Source organism: Theropithecus gelada, chromosome 15 (assembly GCF_003255815.1).
Source record: "Theropithecus gelada isolate Dixy chromosome 15, Tgel_1.0, whole genome shotgun sequence".
In the NCBI taxonomy this organism is placed as follows: Eukaryota; Metazoa; Chordata; class Mammalia; order Primates; family Cercopithecidae; genus Theropithecus; species Theropithecus gelada.
In genome coordinates this window covers 36,198,557-36,215,830 of record NC_037683.1, presented here as the reverse complement: position 1 = coordinate 36,215,830, position 17,274 = coordinate 36,198,557, and the positions used below count along the sequence as shown (strand labels likewise).

The 17,274-nt window shown below is 44.9% G+C and overlaps 1 protein-coding gene across 1 annotated transcript in view; it reads right to left on the bottom strand.

The window, feature by feature from the left end:
* The window catches only part of ABCA1 (ATP binding cassette subfamily A member 1), a 146,898-nt gene that overhangs the window by 23,923 nt on the left and 105,701 nt on the right, over positions 1-17,274 (bottom strand). The window contains exons 20-31 of the mRNA XM_025358994.1: positions 16,441-16,572; positions 15,005-15,147; positions 14,661-14,798; positions 13,733-13,953; positions 12,401-12,473; positions 11,243-11,445; positions 9,537-9,585; positions 9,228-9,341; positions 7,686-7,834; positions 5,907-6,031; positions 4,552-4,650; positions 1,342-1,531 (exon numbers count right to left, since the gene is read on the bottom strand). Coding sequence (XP_025214779.1) covers positions 1,342-1,531; positions 4,552-4,650; positions 5,907-6,031; positions 7,686-7,834; positions 9,228-9,341; positions 9,537-9,585; positions 11,243-11,445; positions 12,401-12,473; positions 13,733-13,953; positions 14,661-14,798; positions 15,005-15,147; positions 16,441-16,572 — 1,636 coding nt within the window. The remainder of the gene's footprint in view (positions 1-1,341; positions 1,532-4,551; positions 4,651-5,906; positions 6,032-7,685; positions 7,835-9,227; positions 9,342-9,536; positions 9,586-11,242; positions 11,446-12,400; positions 12,474-13,732; positions 13,954-14,660; positions 14,799-15,004; positions 15,148-16,440; positions 16,573-17,274) is intronic.

Here is a 17,274-nt window from a genome sequence, read left to right as displayed (position 1 = left end):
TCCCAAGAATTTATTCTGAACATCTAACAATAAACATTGAAATGAAATTCTTTGTAGTCAAGAGATTTTTAGGAAGCATCATCATCCCCTATGCCTAATAAATCTTTTGTTCATCGGAGTTATACCGATGACTAGATTAGCTGTTATTTTATTCGTTTTATTTTTTGAGACGGAGTCTCACTGTGTTGCCCAGGCTGGAGTGCAGTGGCACGATTTTGGCTCACTGCAACCTCCACCTCCCAGGTTCAAGCAATTCTCCTGCCTCAGCCTCCCAAGTAACTGGGATTACAGGCACATGCCTCCATGTCTGGCTAATTTCTGTATTTTTAGTAGAGATAGGGTTTCGCCACATTGGCCAAGCTGGTTCGAACTCCTGACCTCAGGTGATTCGTCCGCCTCAGCATCCCAAAATACTGAGATTACAGGTGTGAGCCACCCTGCACCTGGCCTAGCTATTATTTTAAAGAGTGGTAACCAAGACTTATTTTAGTTCTTGTACTCTTTTAGAATTGCTTGTCCTCACCCTGCAATTTGGATGCTGATAAAAGCAGCAGAGAGCTATCATAAGCACTCCTCTTCCTGAAATTCTCAAAAAAAAAAAAAAAAAAAAAAAAAAAGACTCCTTCCCAAACAGAGTCTCCAAGAATGCCAGAGTTGAAAAGATCCACAGGAGTTTTCTGATCCAGCCTCCCTAATTCAGAGGTGAAGAAACAGGTCCAGGGAGTTAAAGTGGCCTGTCAAAGGCTACCAACTCATTTGTTGCAGAGCCAAGATTGGAAGCCAGGCCTGTCACAGTCTGTCCTGTGCCTTCACTGCTGTGGGACAGGCATGGGCACAGTGTGGTCCAAACCCTCTCCCCTCAAAACTCACATGCTTTTTCCTATGACAAGAAGCAAGTTAAAGACTGAAACAGGGCTGGGCTCTCACCTGTAATCAGGGGTAAACAGGTGGCTCTCACCTGTAATCCCAGCACTTTGGGAGGCCGAGGTGGGTGGATCACCTGAGGTCAGGAGTTCCAGATCAGCCTAGCCAACATGGCGAAACCCCATCTCTACTAAAAACACAAAAATCAGCCGGACATGGTGGTACATGCCTGTAATCCCAGCTACTTTGGAGGCTGAGGCAGGAGACTCGCTCGAACCTGGGAGGGGGAGGTTGCAGTGAGCCAAGATCATGCCACTGCACTCCAGCCTGGGCAACAGAGCAAGACTCCGCCTCAAAGAAAAAGAGAAAAAAGACAGACCCTCCCAACATGGCATCTCACTCATTCCTGCTTCCAAGCAGAAGCTACCAGCCCACCCTCTACCCCTTCTGCCCAGTTACACCCTGAAAGTGACATACTTGCGGAGGAGGCAGCCCCCCTGCCCCTGGGGGACACACGGGCAGCATCTTCTTGATTTTGTCGCTGCTACACTGGCATGCAGGTGAAGGATTCTGCATCGTCCAGTTCCCATTCTGGAAGAGGTCCTTGATGGTTTGGGGAACTGGGGCAGTGGTCCACTCTTCCTCCCCTGCCTGGCAGGGCATGTCTCTGCAAAGGGAAGACAGCAAGAGGAGGATTACCCGAGAGGGCCTGTCCTTTCTGTTGCCTCAGGAGCACAGGATCATTCCATAATGACCACAAACATGCATCTACTCCCTCACCATTTGGAAAAGACCAGCATGATCTCATTTGATTGCCTGATCCCACAACAGCCTTGTACACTGTGACATCATTTATATCATCATTATGTATCATCATTTTATACATAAGTAAAATAGAATGCAAAGAGGCCCTAAACGTTTACATACTGAACTCTGTTCAGTCCAATCAACCAACCATTTGCTCACACAACAAATATTCGTTGAGCATCTACTATGTGCCAGATGCTGTCCAGTATATTTGAGGGCCTAAGGTGACAATACCTGCCTTCATGGAGGTATATGGCCATGGAGGAGTCGAACAACAAATAAACTAATAAGATAATCTTAGATGGCCCAAAATAAAGCAAAATAAAAAGACAGTGATTGGGGAGAATGGACCTACTGAAGAGAAGACATTTCAGTCAAAACATAAACAATGATGGAGAACAAGCTGGTCAAAGATTTGACGAAAAGAACATAATGAGCAAAAGCGATGGCAAGTGCAGGAACAAAGGCCCTAGGAAGAAATGCGTTTCTATTTTTGAGGGATAACAGGAAGACAGCACGGCTGGAGTAGGATAAGCTACGAAGAAGAGTAATGATAAACGAGGAGGAGAGGAGCCAGATGACAGAGGCCTGGGAAACAGTCTGGATCTTATGCTCGACGTGCTGAAAAATGAGTAGAGAGTGGCAAGATCCAATTTATGTTCTCAAATGAGTGGAGAATTGGGGGATGCCTGGGGTGAGAGTGCTCGGCACATAAAGAGCTAGGCTATCTACAAATTTTCCCTGGAGATAAGACACAAAGCCTTTAACCTTGTCTCCAGCTGTGAATTACTGTGGGACATCAGTAAGTTCCCTGCTCTTTTGGGGGCTTATTCTTTCCACTGGCAAAATAAAAGTTTAAAATGACTTGATTCAACAAGTCATTTCCAGTTCCCTTCCAGTTTCGGAATTCCACAATTTAAAGTAAAGCTACAGCAATTATTTCCTTATTATTAACTATTAAATATAATTGCCGGGCACGATGGCTCATGCCTGTAATCCCAGAACTTTGGGAGGCCAAGCCAGGTGGATCATTTTAAGTCAGGAGTTCAAAACCATCCTGTCCAACATGGTGAAACTCCATCTCTACTAAAATTAGAAAAATTAGCCAGTGTGGTGGCACATGCTTGTAATCCCAGCTACTCAGGAGGCTGAGGCAGGAGAATCACTTGAACCTGGGAGGCAGAGGTGGCAGTGAGCCAGGATTGAGCCACTGTACTCCAGTCTGGGCGACAGAGCAAGACTCCATCTCAAAAAAAAAAAAATATATATATATATATATATATATACACACACACACACACACACATATATATTTTTAAACTATTTCTTATTATTTTCTTATGTATTAAAAATTCAAATGAACAGTTTTCCAGATTGATCTCTAATTGTCTCCTTAAAGCACCTGAACTGACTGGAAAAGTCACACAAAGACATGCTGCCCTCCTGAAGCTCACACTCTGAACATTCAGAAGGGGATTGGCTAAGACAAATTTAAATACTGCTGAGACATGCTCCTGTCAAATTTCCTTCATGTCTACCATTTTTTGGTAAAACCTAAAAATCTGAATTTCAGTAAGAGTTGCCAGGATAAAGGCCCTCCCTTCCGACCACCTCTGGCAGACTGTAGGTGGGGCTGTTTGAACCCTCTGATGTCAGGGCTAGGCCTATTTTGTCTCTACGGGCTGGCTCTCAACCCAGTTCTGGCTCCTACAGAGCCTTCCTAAGCTGGCATCAATCCATGAGTTCATATGGTTCAGCTGGCCAGTGATGAATCCAGATAACTATATTATCATCTCATCTCATGCTTCTATCTTTCCTATACAACCTTCGTGTGGAAAATCAAAGGCACCATGAAATTCAGATAGGCCGTATCTGTGTCCTTCTCTATCCTTGCCATCTGGTTATTTGGGAACCAATATTGGCTGCTAGGATTTACCACCCATCACGTACTAACTACTAAGTACTAACAAATATTTAGCAACTATCCAATACTAATTAAGAACAAACAAGCACACAGTAGCTACCCATTTAGAAATCGTCTCTAGAACCTTGTATAAACAGGTTATCATGCTCAATGTTTTGTGGTGTGCAGAGTCACCCATCTTCCCATTAAAACTTGAAAGTCAAGTTTACCCCCCTCTCCAACTCTCTAGCACCTTCCCACCTTGCCATAATTTTTCAGAGATCACTGTTGTTTCATGACCTCAGCTGAGATTCTGCCTAAGCCTGGAAACAGTAACCCACCTCTACTAGCCTTGAGCACTGCCTCATAAGATCCTCACCTCTCCACCATCTTTACTCACAGTGATCTAGTGACCTCCCTTCCCCCACACACACTTAAGAGTCATATGGATGCTTCACTGAATTTATTTATCCACTGCCTACTTTTGAAAAGGGGGTTTTGAAGGAAAGTACAATAAAAATATACAATTTGAAAAGAAGAAAGTGTCTTTTTTATAAAAATTCATATGTCATCTTTACAGATTGTAAAAGCGAAGAAGCTGATAAACAAAACCTGAAAATTATATATAATGAGAGCCTACTGAAGCACTTAAGTACAGGGAATGGGAGAGAAAGAAAGGAAAAGCATTTGATCAGTAAGTCTAAGGTGCTATTTAAATTAAATATTAATGTTCTAAATCAGTAAACAAATGTCTGGAATGATGTGCTTTGCATGGTGTTAGAAGACTCTCCAAACGTTTGCTCCTAGATAATTTAGCTAGGTTACTACACTGGCTTTTTGTAATTAAAACATAATAATAATTCAAAGGGCAAATGCTGGTGGTCACAATGTGGCATGCAGCTGATAAATGCAGCATATTAGAAATCAAACTAGGTGACAAGCACAAGAAGCCAGCTGATGGCTAAAGTGACACTCACGGGATGGGGTTTCCTTCCATACAGCGGGTGCCGAAGCCAGGGTCTTTCGTGAGGGCGTTTAAGAGTTCCAGGGTTCCCGTGTCCTCAGGAGCATCATTGCTGTGGGTACATAAGAGGCAACCAGCTTAGGAATTCATTAAACCCAGTCATCAAGAGATACAAATGTTTTATAAATTAAACACTTTAGGAAGCATTTCTCTGTGATAGGTTCTTAAAACAGAAATGAACAAAACACAGAAACCACCCAGAAGGATCTCAGACTCTGGCCCTGTATTCGGCATCAGGGTGACATAGAGCACTCCAAAGTGGAGCTTGTATAAATGGGCTATATGTATAAAGGTGTGTATGTGTACATGCATGTACATACATGTATACATTTATATATTTTTTAAATTTGAAGTAAATCAACTCATTAAGTATTTCAAAAGTGCTTTTGTGATTATCCCTTTGGCACAGACAAGCAGGATTTTCCAAGAAAGGGCAAGAAAACTTTGCACTCTGCATGCACAACTAGAAAGCACAAAAATAACAGGCACAAGTCACAAACACATGCTATGTTCCACAACCACGGGCAATACAGGGTCAGCAGCTGGAAAGGAAAATATAAAGTAAACCTGAACTATGTAAGAAGAAAACGTGGGCTTAGAGAAAAAGAGGCCAATTCACATTTACATAAAAATATATATATGTGTGTGTGTGTGTGTATATATATATATATATATATATTTTTTTTTTCCTAATGCTTCCCTTTTGTATCACTGATACAGTTCCCCCATCTACAGGTCTACAAATCCTTCAGGACTGAAGAAAGCTCCTGCTAACAAGACCCAGAAATATCCTTTATCCTTTTCTTTGATGTAATGTATTGTTATGGAGAGGAGGAAATTTTTGTCTAAAGAACAAACACTAGCTAACATCCCAAATATAACAGAATAGATAATAATTATATGAATTATACTTTGCAGAAAACAAGTCTCTGGAGGTTCTATGCTTTGATAGCGTGCCCTGTGAGTCAATTACAGAATTAAAACACAGCTCCACAAATTCAAATATTTTATAACTTAATCGTGGATTTTTGCAAGGGCAGATTATTTTACCTAAAACACATGTGGCTGTTCCTGACAACAGTAGGATAAAGAGGAGAGAGGCTGAAAGGCTCAACAGAAGACTGGCCTATTATTCAGGGTTAGTTCGCTGCTGTTCTATGCATGCAGTATTAGCTTATACAGGGACCTGAGTCACAGAAGTAAAATTTATTCCACTGTGTAATTCTGAAGTCCATTCCCTTGGCCCTCGTAAACATCTTTGGTCTGCTTGAATCTTATCCCCTCCTGGGACATAGAAGACAAACATACCTGACAAATGTGTACTGTTCGTTGTACATCCAGGGCTGAAGTTCCAGGCTGGGGTACTTGCCAAAGGGTGGCACGATCAGGCTGAACACAAGGGCAATGCAGACAAACACAGCTGGCAAGACAATCTTTACCCAGGCAGTGGAGGGGGCAGGGGGACAGCAGGAAAATGGCAAGTGTTAGAAACAAGGCCAAGGGGCAAATCCCTACGAGTCCAGCCAGCCTCCCCGACCAACCAGCACGGCAATGAGGAGTGCAGAGCCTATGACTGTGCTGAACCAAGGCATTCTTGGCAGCTGGGAAGCAATGGAGCCTGAAAACTAAACCTTTTCTCTGGCAGCACAAGGCCAGAGGCTATGGCCACCTGGCAGAGGCACTAAGCCAAGAAGTTCACAAGTAAATAGTGCTCACATTCAGGGTGACTCAGAACACTGGGTCCTGCCCTTCTTCCTCCTGAAGACTGAGAAAGACCACATTGGGCGCCATGAACCCAGGACCAGGAGCCAGAAGTCCTGAATCCTGGTTCTGTCTCTAGTACAAGTGCACCCATGTGAAGTCACTCTCCCCACTGGCCTCAGTTTTCTCACTTTAATCTGAGGTCTGAGAACACACGGCCCATTCAAATCCTACACTATAATAAAACCAACTCTACAGCAATGGCTCCAGTCACGGACAACCATAGTCATTGTCTCCCGTGACAGTCTCAGAAAGAATAAATATCCAATTCCTTCTTCAACCTCCTAAGACTTTCTACCATATCTTCTCTGGAAAAAAAAAAAAAAAATGACTTGGGCATACTTTGTAAGTAAACCCAAAGCTCCTCCCATTTATTGTTGAGAAATGTATCCCTTATAACCTTAAAGATTCAAACAATGCCCCCAATTCTAATGTTGCGGGATTTCAATGCAGAAAATTGACATTGAGTGAATAAGTCTGTATAATAAGTACTATAATGAGAATTATCTCTGTTGTCATTATTTATGGTTGTGTTATCAATGATTATCATCAACAAACAAAGGTAACTGAGGATCAGAGAGATTAAGCAACTTGCCCAAGGTCATACAGCCAATAAGTAGCAAAGTCAGGATTCAACTCTAGCTCTCTGTATGCTCCAAACTCCTGCTCTTAACAGTATCCACATCATCAATGTGGAAGATTCTCTGCAGACCTTTTCTCTACATTTCTTGATTTTACAGAGTGAAAAAATCTAACCCTTCTAACTAAGCAAGTTAGCATGCAAACACTGACATGCAGACAACAGTGTAAGAAGTCTTCTCTGTTGGCCAACTATATTCTGACCTACCTTTTCTACCAGTTTGAGTTAAACATCAACTCAGAGAAAAATCAAGTTTCTAATAAGTTCACATGTCAAGTGCATCTGGGTATAACAACTCTCATGTTACGACAGCTGAATACACCTGATCAGTTTTTCTATACTTTGTCCTTTTTATGTTCGCCTCCAAAATAACATATACGCACACAAAGGTAAGCACTTGCTAATGTCAGGCCCCATTCTAAGCACCTATTTGTTTTTATTTTCGTAACAACCCTGTACTGCAGGTAATATTATTATCCCCATTTTACAGATGAGGAGATTGAGGCATAGAGAAGTAACTTGCCAGCAGATACAACACTGGCAAGGAATAGAACTGGGATTGAAATACAGATAAATCTGGCTCCAGCATCCGTATCTTGACCAAGATGCTATCCTGCCTTCACTGGTCACAGAGCCTGCAGCCCACCCATGAGGCCAGCGTCTCTAGCCAAAACAGCACATCTCACCTGAGCAAAAAATCCTTTCCGACTCCGTCTGGCAATTAGCAGTCTCTTCCACAAAAGGGCCACAAACTGTTGCTGTGTAAGCTTCCAGCCCTTCACCTGGTAGGAGCCTTTGCCATCCATCCCGCTGAGCAAGTCTGTCTCTCTGGACTCTGCAAAAAGCCAACACGGAAGGTCACCTATTATCTTAGGTGTTTTCGGCATTGCCATGCTCCTTCTTCTGGTGTCTTCAACAACTATCTTGGAGGCGTGTGTCTGAAGCTAAAAGTTTCTCAGAAGTAAACTTTTAGGCCAAAGCTATGTCCAAGGAAGAGTTATGACTCAAAATGTCTAACAGGAGCAGTCTCTGCCTTTCAGTCCTTGTCTGACAAGTACAGAAAACAAAGGTGTCTTGAGACAACTGAAAAGATGTGTTCATGCATAACCAGGTATTACAGCCAGCCATTCGGATGAACTGAGTCATCAATTTCTTATAGACTATTCTATGAAACAGGCCATGTACATCGCTTGACATATTTGAGAACACACAATGGCAATTAGCTTCTCAGCTTCTCACCCTATTATATTTTGGTAAAACGTGGACACATTTCAAATGATCTAAGTACTGATACTGTATGAAGTCAGGCAATTATATATAATGTAAGAGCCATACACTCTTGTGAGCAGGGGTGAGAGAACTGGAAAGTTTTCTGTTCCTAAACATTTTCTAGAAATCCTTGTCTTAAATGAATGATACCTAACTGATGTGCTTTTACATCTTAACAATATTTGTTTGATGTCTTATCTCTCCTCTCCATCTCAGTTAAATACACAAAGACACGCTCATCTAAAATATCTAAGTCTTTTTTTTTTTTTTTGAGATGGAGTTTTCACTTTTGTTGCCTAGTCTGGAGTGCAATGGCGCAACCTTGACTCACTGAAACCTCTGCCTCCCAGGTTCAAGCGATTCTCCTGCCTCAGCCTCCCAAGTAGCTGGAATTACGGGCATGTGCCACCACACTCGGCTAATTTTTGGTATTTAGTAGAGATGGGGTTTCACCTTGTTGGTCAGGCTGGTCTCAAACTCCTGACCTCAGGTGATCTAACCACCTCGGCCTCTAAAAGAGCTGGGATTACAGGCATGAGCCACCGTGCCCGGCCTCAAATATATAAGTCTTAGGGTACAATTAACTCTAACAGCAAATTCCCCTTTCTGACTCTTCCAAAATAATTCATCTACTTGAAAGAATATTTGTTCAACAATTAAACACCTAATATATACAAGAAACTAGGACCCTGCAGAAAAGATAATAAATACACGGGTTCAGAGGATTGAGGCACCATCTTTACGTCTTTAAAGGAAGTGATATGGATGGGCTCTTTCAGGTTTAATCACATGCACGACGCTGCAAAGAACAAGGGGCTTTTATCATTTCCTCACATCTCTTTGGTCTCTGTAGGGATCTATCACCTTGGCTAAAGGCCATCCTAAGAAAACAGCTGGAAGCATGAGAGAGAATTTCACATTCAAACAGTGGGACACTGATTGATCTTGCCCTAACATACCTGGGTCTATGTCAGAATCATTTGGATCAACAGCATCATCTTCAGTGAATGGGCGAAGACAGCTCTGCTTGTCCCCGAAGGCCCGCCTGTTTCGTCTTGCTGGCAAGGTACCATCTGAAGGCACAAGGAAAGAATCCCATACTTTATTTTATTTACAACAAAACAAACCTTCCCCATCTGCAACAAACCTACACTCTACAAATGAGAATGCAATAGAACAATTCAAAGGGAAAGGAACAATACTCGTGCACTGAGAAAGCCAGCAGGAGGCACTATCTTAAGTGTGCCATTCCCCCTCAAGGCAGTTACCTGAGGTCTCAGCATCCACCCCACTCTCTTCGGCCACCTTGAGGAATATCTGCAAAATGAGAGCAGGTGAGAACATGATAAGCACCAACATTACGAAAGCAGTCATCACTGCCATGATTATTACATTACTGAGTGGCATGTTAGCCCCTTACGACAGAGAAAGGAGAAGCCACATTTCTTAATAACACTTTGTCAGAGTCACTTGGGAGAGAAGCTGTTTTTGCCAGAGAACATTTCCTCAGTGGTGAGAGCTATCAATCTAGACAATCATTTTTAAATTAAAGCTATGGCTGGGCACAGTGGCTCATGCCTATAATCCCAGCACATTGGAAGGCCAAGGCGGGCTGATCACCTGAGGTCGGGAGTTCGAGACCAGCCTGACCAACATGGAGAAAACCCGTCTCTACTAAAAATACAAAATTAGCCAGGCGTGGTAGCACATGCTTGTAATTCCAGCTACTCGGGAGGCTGAGGCAGGAGAATCACTTGAACCCGGGAGGTAGAGGTTGTAGTGAGCCAAGATCGCACCACTGTACTCCAGCCTGGGCGATAAGAGCAAAACTCCCGACTCATCCAAAAAAAAAAAAAAGCTATGACAGTAGGACACTGCAGCAGAAGAAATTTGTTCTGAACCTACAGGGAATGAGTCAAGTGGCTTCTTTCAGGACTGTGGCTCTAAATCTTTGAGGAGGCTAGCACTATGACAAGTTATCCAATACAGAATGAGCAGGAGGAAATAGAGCACTAGAAATACGATGGCAGAGATTCAAACATCAGAAGAGAATCTGAATGAGCGCAATAATTTCCAAACTCGAGTCTATAGACCACTGTGTCCAAAGCATGCAATGGAAGTACAGACTTCAAGGCCTTACCTCCAGAAATTCTGATGCACAGGCCCTGAAGCCAAACCTTAGAATGTTTACTTTTAGTAACATCCCCAGGTGATTCTGCTGCACTGTCAAACTTGGAGACCACTGGGCCAGACAGCTTTTATATCCCCTTCAGCCCTCAAGGTCTGTGATGTTGGATCTCTAAGGGGAGGCATTACATGGATAAAGAGAGGATGGGCTTTGAAGCCTCAAATCCCTGATTCTGAATCTCATGTCAACATTCCTGAGTGTTCATTTTTTCATCTTTTTATGAGAATTAAATGAGGTCACAGTGATTTAAAAAAAAAAAAAAAAATCTCAGCACCTCACATAAGTAGACTATCCATTCATAAATGTTGGTCATTTCCTATGTATGAGAATCCAGTTGATACCTGGCTGTGACACAGTCACACCAGGGAATTGCTCCTGATTCTGATTCAGTAGGTCTGAGCTGGGCCCAAGTTGCTGAATTTCTAACAAGTTCCCAGGTGATCCTGATGCTGCTGGTCCTCACACTGTACTTGAGTAAAGAGGCTCATTAAAACGTAAATTAGTGGATAGGAGTTTAAGGTTGGGATGTAAATCTGTTAGGTACCACTGGTTTCAACATACAAATAAATCTCAGGCATGTACTGTGGTACAGAGGAAAATACTTCTTTCCTGCTGTCTCCCACCACCATCTTAAATGGCTAACTGGAGTCAACATTACTCAGATGTCAATGACCTAAAAACCCAATGACTAACTCCATGATAATCCTGCTCCCAATGCAGGCTACCGGCCTGGCCTTAGGACATTTGGCCTTGCTATATATTCCGACAGTCAGCCACTTAACTTACTTCTTCCAGGGTCGTCTCTGAGATGCCATAACTAGAAATGCCCAGGTCTGAGAGCCGGTCATCAATCTCATGAAAGAGTTCCACAAAGGCCCCCTCCTTAGCAGCTTCATATGGCAGCACGTAGGTCAGCTCATGCCCTATGTCTTCCACCAGCCGGGCTTCAGACACATGCTTCCTGATGAGGTTGGAGATAGCAGACACATCTGCAGGGACCAGAATGCAAAGATGGCTCAATCAACGCAGAGGGGCTCCAGAGTGAGGGCTGGCCATCCCCCAACCTCTCCTCAGAAGCCTGCTGCTCATACACCACACCTGTTCCAGGTATTTTTAATCACTCCACATGTTCATCTCTGGTCTGAGGGTTGGGGGCAAAGGAAAGGACTATGTCTTATTCACCTTTGTATCACCAAAGCCAGGCACATTGTAGGTACTCAGTGTAGGATGGGTGGATGGGTGGATGCGAGGATGGGTGGGTAGGTGGATGGATGGGTGGATGGATAACTGAGGCTCAAAGTCTGGTGTCTATTGCCTAAGCTCTGGGATTCTTCAACAGAAAACTTGAGTAAAGGAATCTTAGAAGATTCTTCACCCTTTCCTATACTTGAAAAGTAGGCTCCCTCATTTACCTAAATAGAGGGTTAATCTAACAGTTCATGGAAGCAGAAGTCTTCCTGGGAAAAGCCAGCCATTAGGACTCAGCAGAGATGGCAAGGGTCAAGACTTCTGTTCCACATATGCTACTGGTGACACTGGCCTCCTACACACGCTACCCAAGAAAAATCTGGAAGGCTGTTCCTGATCTCCTGGGCTCTCACTCTTCTTACATACTAGGCTCAAATCCCAGCCCACTGGCTTGGCCCTCAGCTCCTCATCCCCGGTATTCAGTGTCCACTCCCCTAAGGGATTCCCCAAATCCCAGTCATCTCAGCTCTCTGGGACACTGCCCTGCTAGCTCCCAGACCGAGCCCCAGGCACCCCAGCAAGCATTAGGCCAACCCACCACCAAGCTGCACCCGCCCCCACAGCCACCCAGCCCCAGCCCAGCAGCAAACCTTGAGTCAGCGCCACCAGCCTCTGCACCTCTCCTCCTCTGCCTCCACTCTGCCCAGCTGGGGGAAGCTCAGGCACCACCTGAATAAGAAACCCCAGAGTCCTTACCGATGGTCAGCGTGTCACTTTCATGGTCGCTGCCCAGGCCAGCATCAGAACTGCTCTGAGAAACACTGTCCTCCTGATGGCAAAGAAGGAGGTGAGAACGGATCAGGGACTGAGCAAGGCAGAGCCACCAGCACCTTCGCCGGGGAGGGCTTCCAAGCAGCTCTGTTGTGTGAGAACTAAAGGAAAAAGCTTTCCCTGGGACACATGCACTGGCAGCCATGGCTTCAGAGGACCCCGTCTGGCATATGTGTGCCGTGTGAACAGCCTTGCTTCCTGAGGGTGAAAGGTCAGGAAGCAGAGTTGCCAGAAGAACTGTGGCCTCCCAATGAACGCTGCAACAAGGCCTTTGCCAACCATCTCAGGCAAGGCCTTTACCTGGCTACATGTCTACTTCAATGCTTCTCAAGCTTCAATGTGTGTTCAACCACTTGAGGACCTTGTTAAAATGCACAGATTCTGATTCGGTAGGTCTGAGCTGGGCCCAAGTTGCTGAATTTCTAACAAGTTCCCAAGTGATCCTGATGCTGCTGGTCCTCAGACTGCACTTGAGTCAAGAGGCTCATTAAAAGGTAAATAAGTGGATAGGAGTTTAAGGTTGGGATGTAAATATGTTAGGTACCACCGGCTTCAACACACAAAGAAATCTCAGGCATGTACTGCGGTACAGGGGAAAACATACCCGGTAATTGAGTCTGATCCTACCACTGTTATTTACCTGCTGGGTTACCTTGAATAAGCTACCAAATCCCTATAAGCCTCACTTCCCTCATCTGGGACAATAAATATAGTTACCTTCTTCCCAGGGTTTCTCTGTACTTTAATTGAGATGATAGAGGTTAAAAAAAAAAAAAAAAAAGGTTGTAAATGGTAACAATGCTATATAAAATTAATGATTATCATTATTTTCTTTTATGCCCAGAGTCTCTCTGGCATGAAATCAGTGCCCAATAAATACTGGCTGTTTTATAGTTTAAAAGTTAAGGTCAATGAGATTGAAAAGTAATGAGCAGGAACACCAGGTCATTTGTAGCCAAGGCTCTTACCTCTTGACAAGTCTCTTTTCTTTGACATAATAATGTCCTCTAAGGACCTTCTCCATCACTCTCTGTGCCTCATAGGAAAAGGAAAACGGGATTCAACAGAACTAGCACAATGGGAACAGAGGGCTCCTTAGCTTTCCATGCCTGAGGTATGATATGATTTCCAAGGGGCAGAGCAGGAAGATGGTGGCTTCAACATGGCAAAAGGGGTGGAGGTGGGGAAACCATTCACAGCCAGCAAGTCCTGACTGCCCAGACCCAACACCAGCCCAGCACCAAGACCGCAGCTCACCTTTTTCAGGTATGACACAGTGCTACTACTGTTTCTGCAGGAACTGAGGGAGGATTCCACATCTTTCTTGACCAGGGTCAGGTAGTAGCCTGTTCCCAGCTGGTTCTTCAGAAACAGGGAGGAGCCCACACAGCACAGCTTCCCATGGGAGATGATGGCAATCCTGTCCCCCAGGACATCCGCTTCATCCATGTGGTGTGTGGAGAGAATAATGGTGCGGCCTGCCAGGCACAAACACAAGGATGTGGGATGGGTGAGGCCTCTCAGTTCTCATTTATCACAGTGGCAGGGACTAGAGAGAGATTAGCAGGGGTAAGCAGGGCAAAGAGACCTGGAAGCCACCTTTAACCCTGTATGGCTGTGACTCCTAGAATGGCAAAGCTTTGGATATGTATATAGGTACCGCATCATGACAGAGGTAAGAACAGTAGCATTTATTTGGGAACTTGCTATATGCCAGGCATTGTGCTAGGTGGTTTGTGTGCATTCTCATTTAATTGAATCCTCTATGACGTAAGCACCACTATTATTATCGGCAAAGAAAGTGAGGCAAGTTGTGACTTTCCCAATGTCTCGGGACCAGCCAGGGTTGGCTCAAAGCCTGCCTGTGCTCCTCATACTGTACCACATCAGATCTCTAACCAGAGAGCCCAATCATCTCCCTGCCCCTCTCCCATTCCATTCATTTATGCATCCACCCTTTCGACTAACCATCAATTTAGTGCACCATGTTGGGGACAAAAAGATGGATAAAGACACAGCATCTCCTCTCAGGAATCTCAGTCTCAATGCCCTTTATCTCTTCCATGATAACAGAAGAGAATCCCATGGCTTCACAGAAGAGTAGCCATGCGATACAACCATACTTCTTAAAAGCCCCCCCGCTCTCTCTCAGTCCATTTACTCAGAATAAATATACATCAGGCACCTTGTCGGTATTTCAGCAGCAGCTCCCATATTCCCCTGCGGGAGTAAGGGTCCACACCAGCTGTGGGTTCATCCAGAATGACGACCTTGGATCCCCCGACAAAGGCCAACGCCACAGATAGCTTTCTCTGCATACCACCTGCAAAAAAAAAGAACAGTAAGACAAACTCCAGGACCAGCCCCAGACAGTGAGTGAAGGCAGAGGACCTGGGGACACAGCCAGGGACAAGTTTCTATTACCCACCTCACCCAGCCTGGGACCCTGGGGCAGTGCTGATTTTCCTCTGCGTGTGTGTAGCTGGAGAAGGAGGGGAGAGGAATAGGGAAGGTAGCTCTGGGCCGCACCTGACAGCTGGCTTGTTTTGCTTTTCAGCTTGCTTGATGGCAAACCAACATCCAGGGCCATCTGCTCCATCTCTGCCTTCACGTGCTTCTCGGAGAGCCCTTTCAGGCGGGCATAGAACCAGATGTGTTCTTCCACAGTCAGCCTGGAGACAGGGAGGCAGGTCAGCTCTGGGCTCTACTGGATACCCCAGAATACAGTGTCCCCTAGCTCAGAACAGATGAGAATAGGCATATTTTCCTCTCCCCTCACTTTTTTTTTTTTACTTTATCAATTTCTGAAAAACAATCTTCAAGATTCAAAGTAGAACAACAGTGAGCAAGCACATGAGCTGCTCAGGAAATCAAAGTGAAAGGTGACAGATCGCTTCCAACCTGTTTCCAGCAGGCCTGGCCACCATGCACCAGGCAGTTCCAGCTTTCAATTTCAGTGCCCCAAGATGTTGTCTTTAATGGGCTGTCCCCACAGCACATCCACCAAGAAGTCAGCTCAGCACTCACCTGGAGCAGCCCTCCTGAACCTCAGGGGACCCCAGGCTCTGAAAGCAGGGAGGACCCTGCACGTGAGCCCCATGTGTTCACTTTAGATGAGGAGGGAGCATATGAGCCCCAGCCGTTCACTTTAGAGAAGAAGAAACATAAGGGAAAAGCCTTGCCCAAGATTGCAGAGTTCAGGTCTCTCTCTGGCTCCATCACACAGGCTCCCTGGGGGCCTTATTGCTGATGGGACAACCTGAGTGGGAGCAAATGTCTTGAGCAGCAAGTACAGGTCCATCATACCAGGGCCCTGAAGCACTACCAGGTCTGGGAAGTCTGCTCCAGGCCTCAATAAGGAGTGTGGCGGGGGAGAGCATGGGCTAAAGGGCCCTCCAGCATGACAATAATGGAAAGCAATGTTTCCCAAGCCCCCATCCACTGGCTGGGCTGAAGTCACCTCTCAGCTCAACCATTCACCTCCCACTTCTTCTAAAATCAAAGAACAACTAGGTCTCAAGGTGTTCAGGGAGGTGAGCCTGCCACATTCAAAGAAAGTAAAATGCGGCCAGACGCAGTGGTTCATGCCTGTGTTCCCAGCACTTTGGGAGGCCGTGGTGGGCGGATCACAAGGTCAAGACATTGAGCCCATCCTGGCCAACATGGTGAAACCCTGTCTCCACTAAAAATACAAAAATTAGCTGGGCATGGTGGTGTGTGCCCAGAGTCCCAGCTACTCAGGAGGCTGAGGCAGGAGAATTGCTTGAACCTGGAGGCCAAGTTTGCAGTGAGCACCACTCTGCACTCCAGCCTGGCTACAGAGCAAGACTCTGTCTCAAAAAAAAAAAAGAAAAAACAAAAAACAAAAACATAACAAAGTAAAATGCCTAAGTCCCACTCCTCCCACGATGGCATGACACACACAACCAGAAAGGGCCTATTCTTAACAGGCTGCTGGTACTCACATGTCAAACAGCACATTATGCTGGGGACAGACCCCCAGGTTCTGCCGGATAGTGCTCATCTCAGAGCGAATGTCTTTTCCCAGGATGTAGGCTGTGCCCGAGGTCGGGGGGAACAACCCAGTCAGGATTGACCTGAGGACAAAAATGTAGAAGTACAGGAGTCAGGGTTGACCTACCCTTAACTCTAGATGCTCCATTCAGGCTGCAGAGAGAACAGAAAACCAACCCTCCCACCAGCCCCATTCCTTTCTAATGAACCCTACCAGACCCAAACAAAGCAAAGCAGTCCTTTTACTTTAGTAAATAACTACAAGTGGGCCTATGTGTTAGAAATGCCAATTTTAGTGTGAGCATTTTTTAAATGAAGTTTCCAATTTGCAATGAAAGTATACTTTAAAAAATATATTTTGTATGCCTAACATCGCACACACGGAAAATGGACAAACAAGAACATATTATTCAAAGATAATAATTTTTATGTTAGGTAGTAGGATTTCTGACTACCTTTTAAAAATCTTCTGAAAAGCTCATAATATATTAATTTTATGTTTTAAAAAAAGATTAAAAGGAAACAGGAAGGAATGTCACCCCCCAAAGGTACACCCTTTGTAACGGTTGAGGAATCACGCTGGAAGCCACTGAGGCTAACGCTGGTGCTTTACAGTCCCTGATCCCTCCTGACACTACCTGCTGTAAGGTCCTTGAGGTCCCGGGGAAGGCAGTCAAGCCAGTTGCCCAGCTGCTTCTCACATCTGCTTAGAGACAGAGTTCCTGGGAATTGCCAACTCCCTCCAACATATGTAATCTATCTTTTCGTGACTGCAGGTTCCAAGA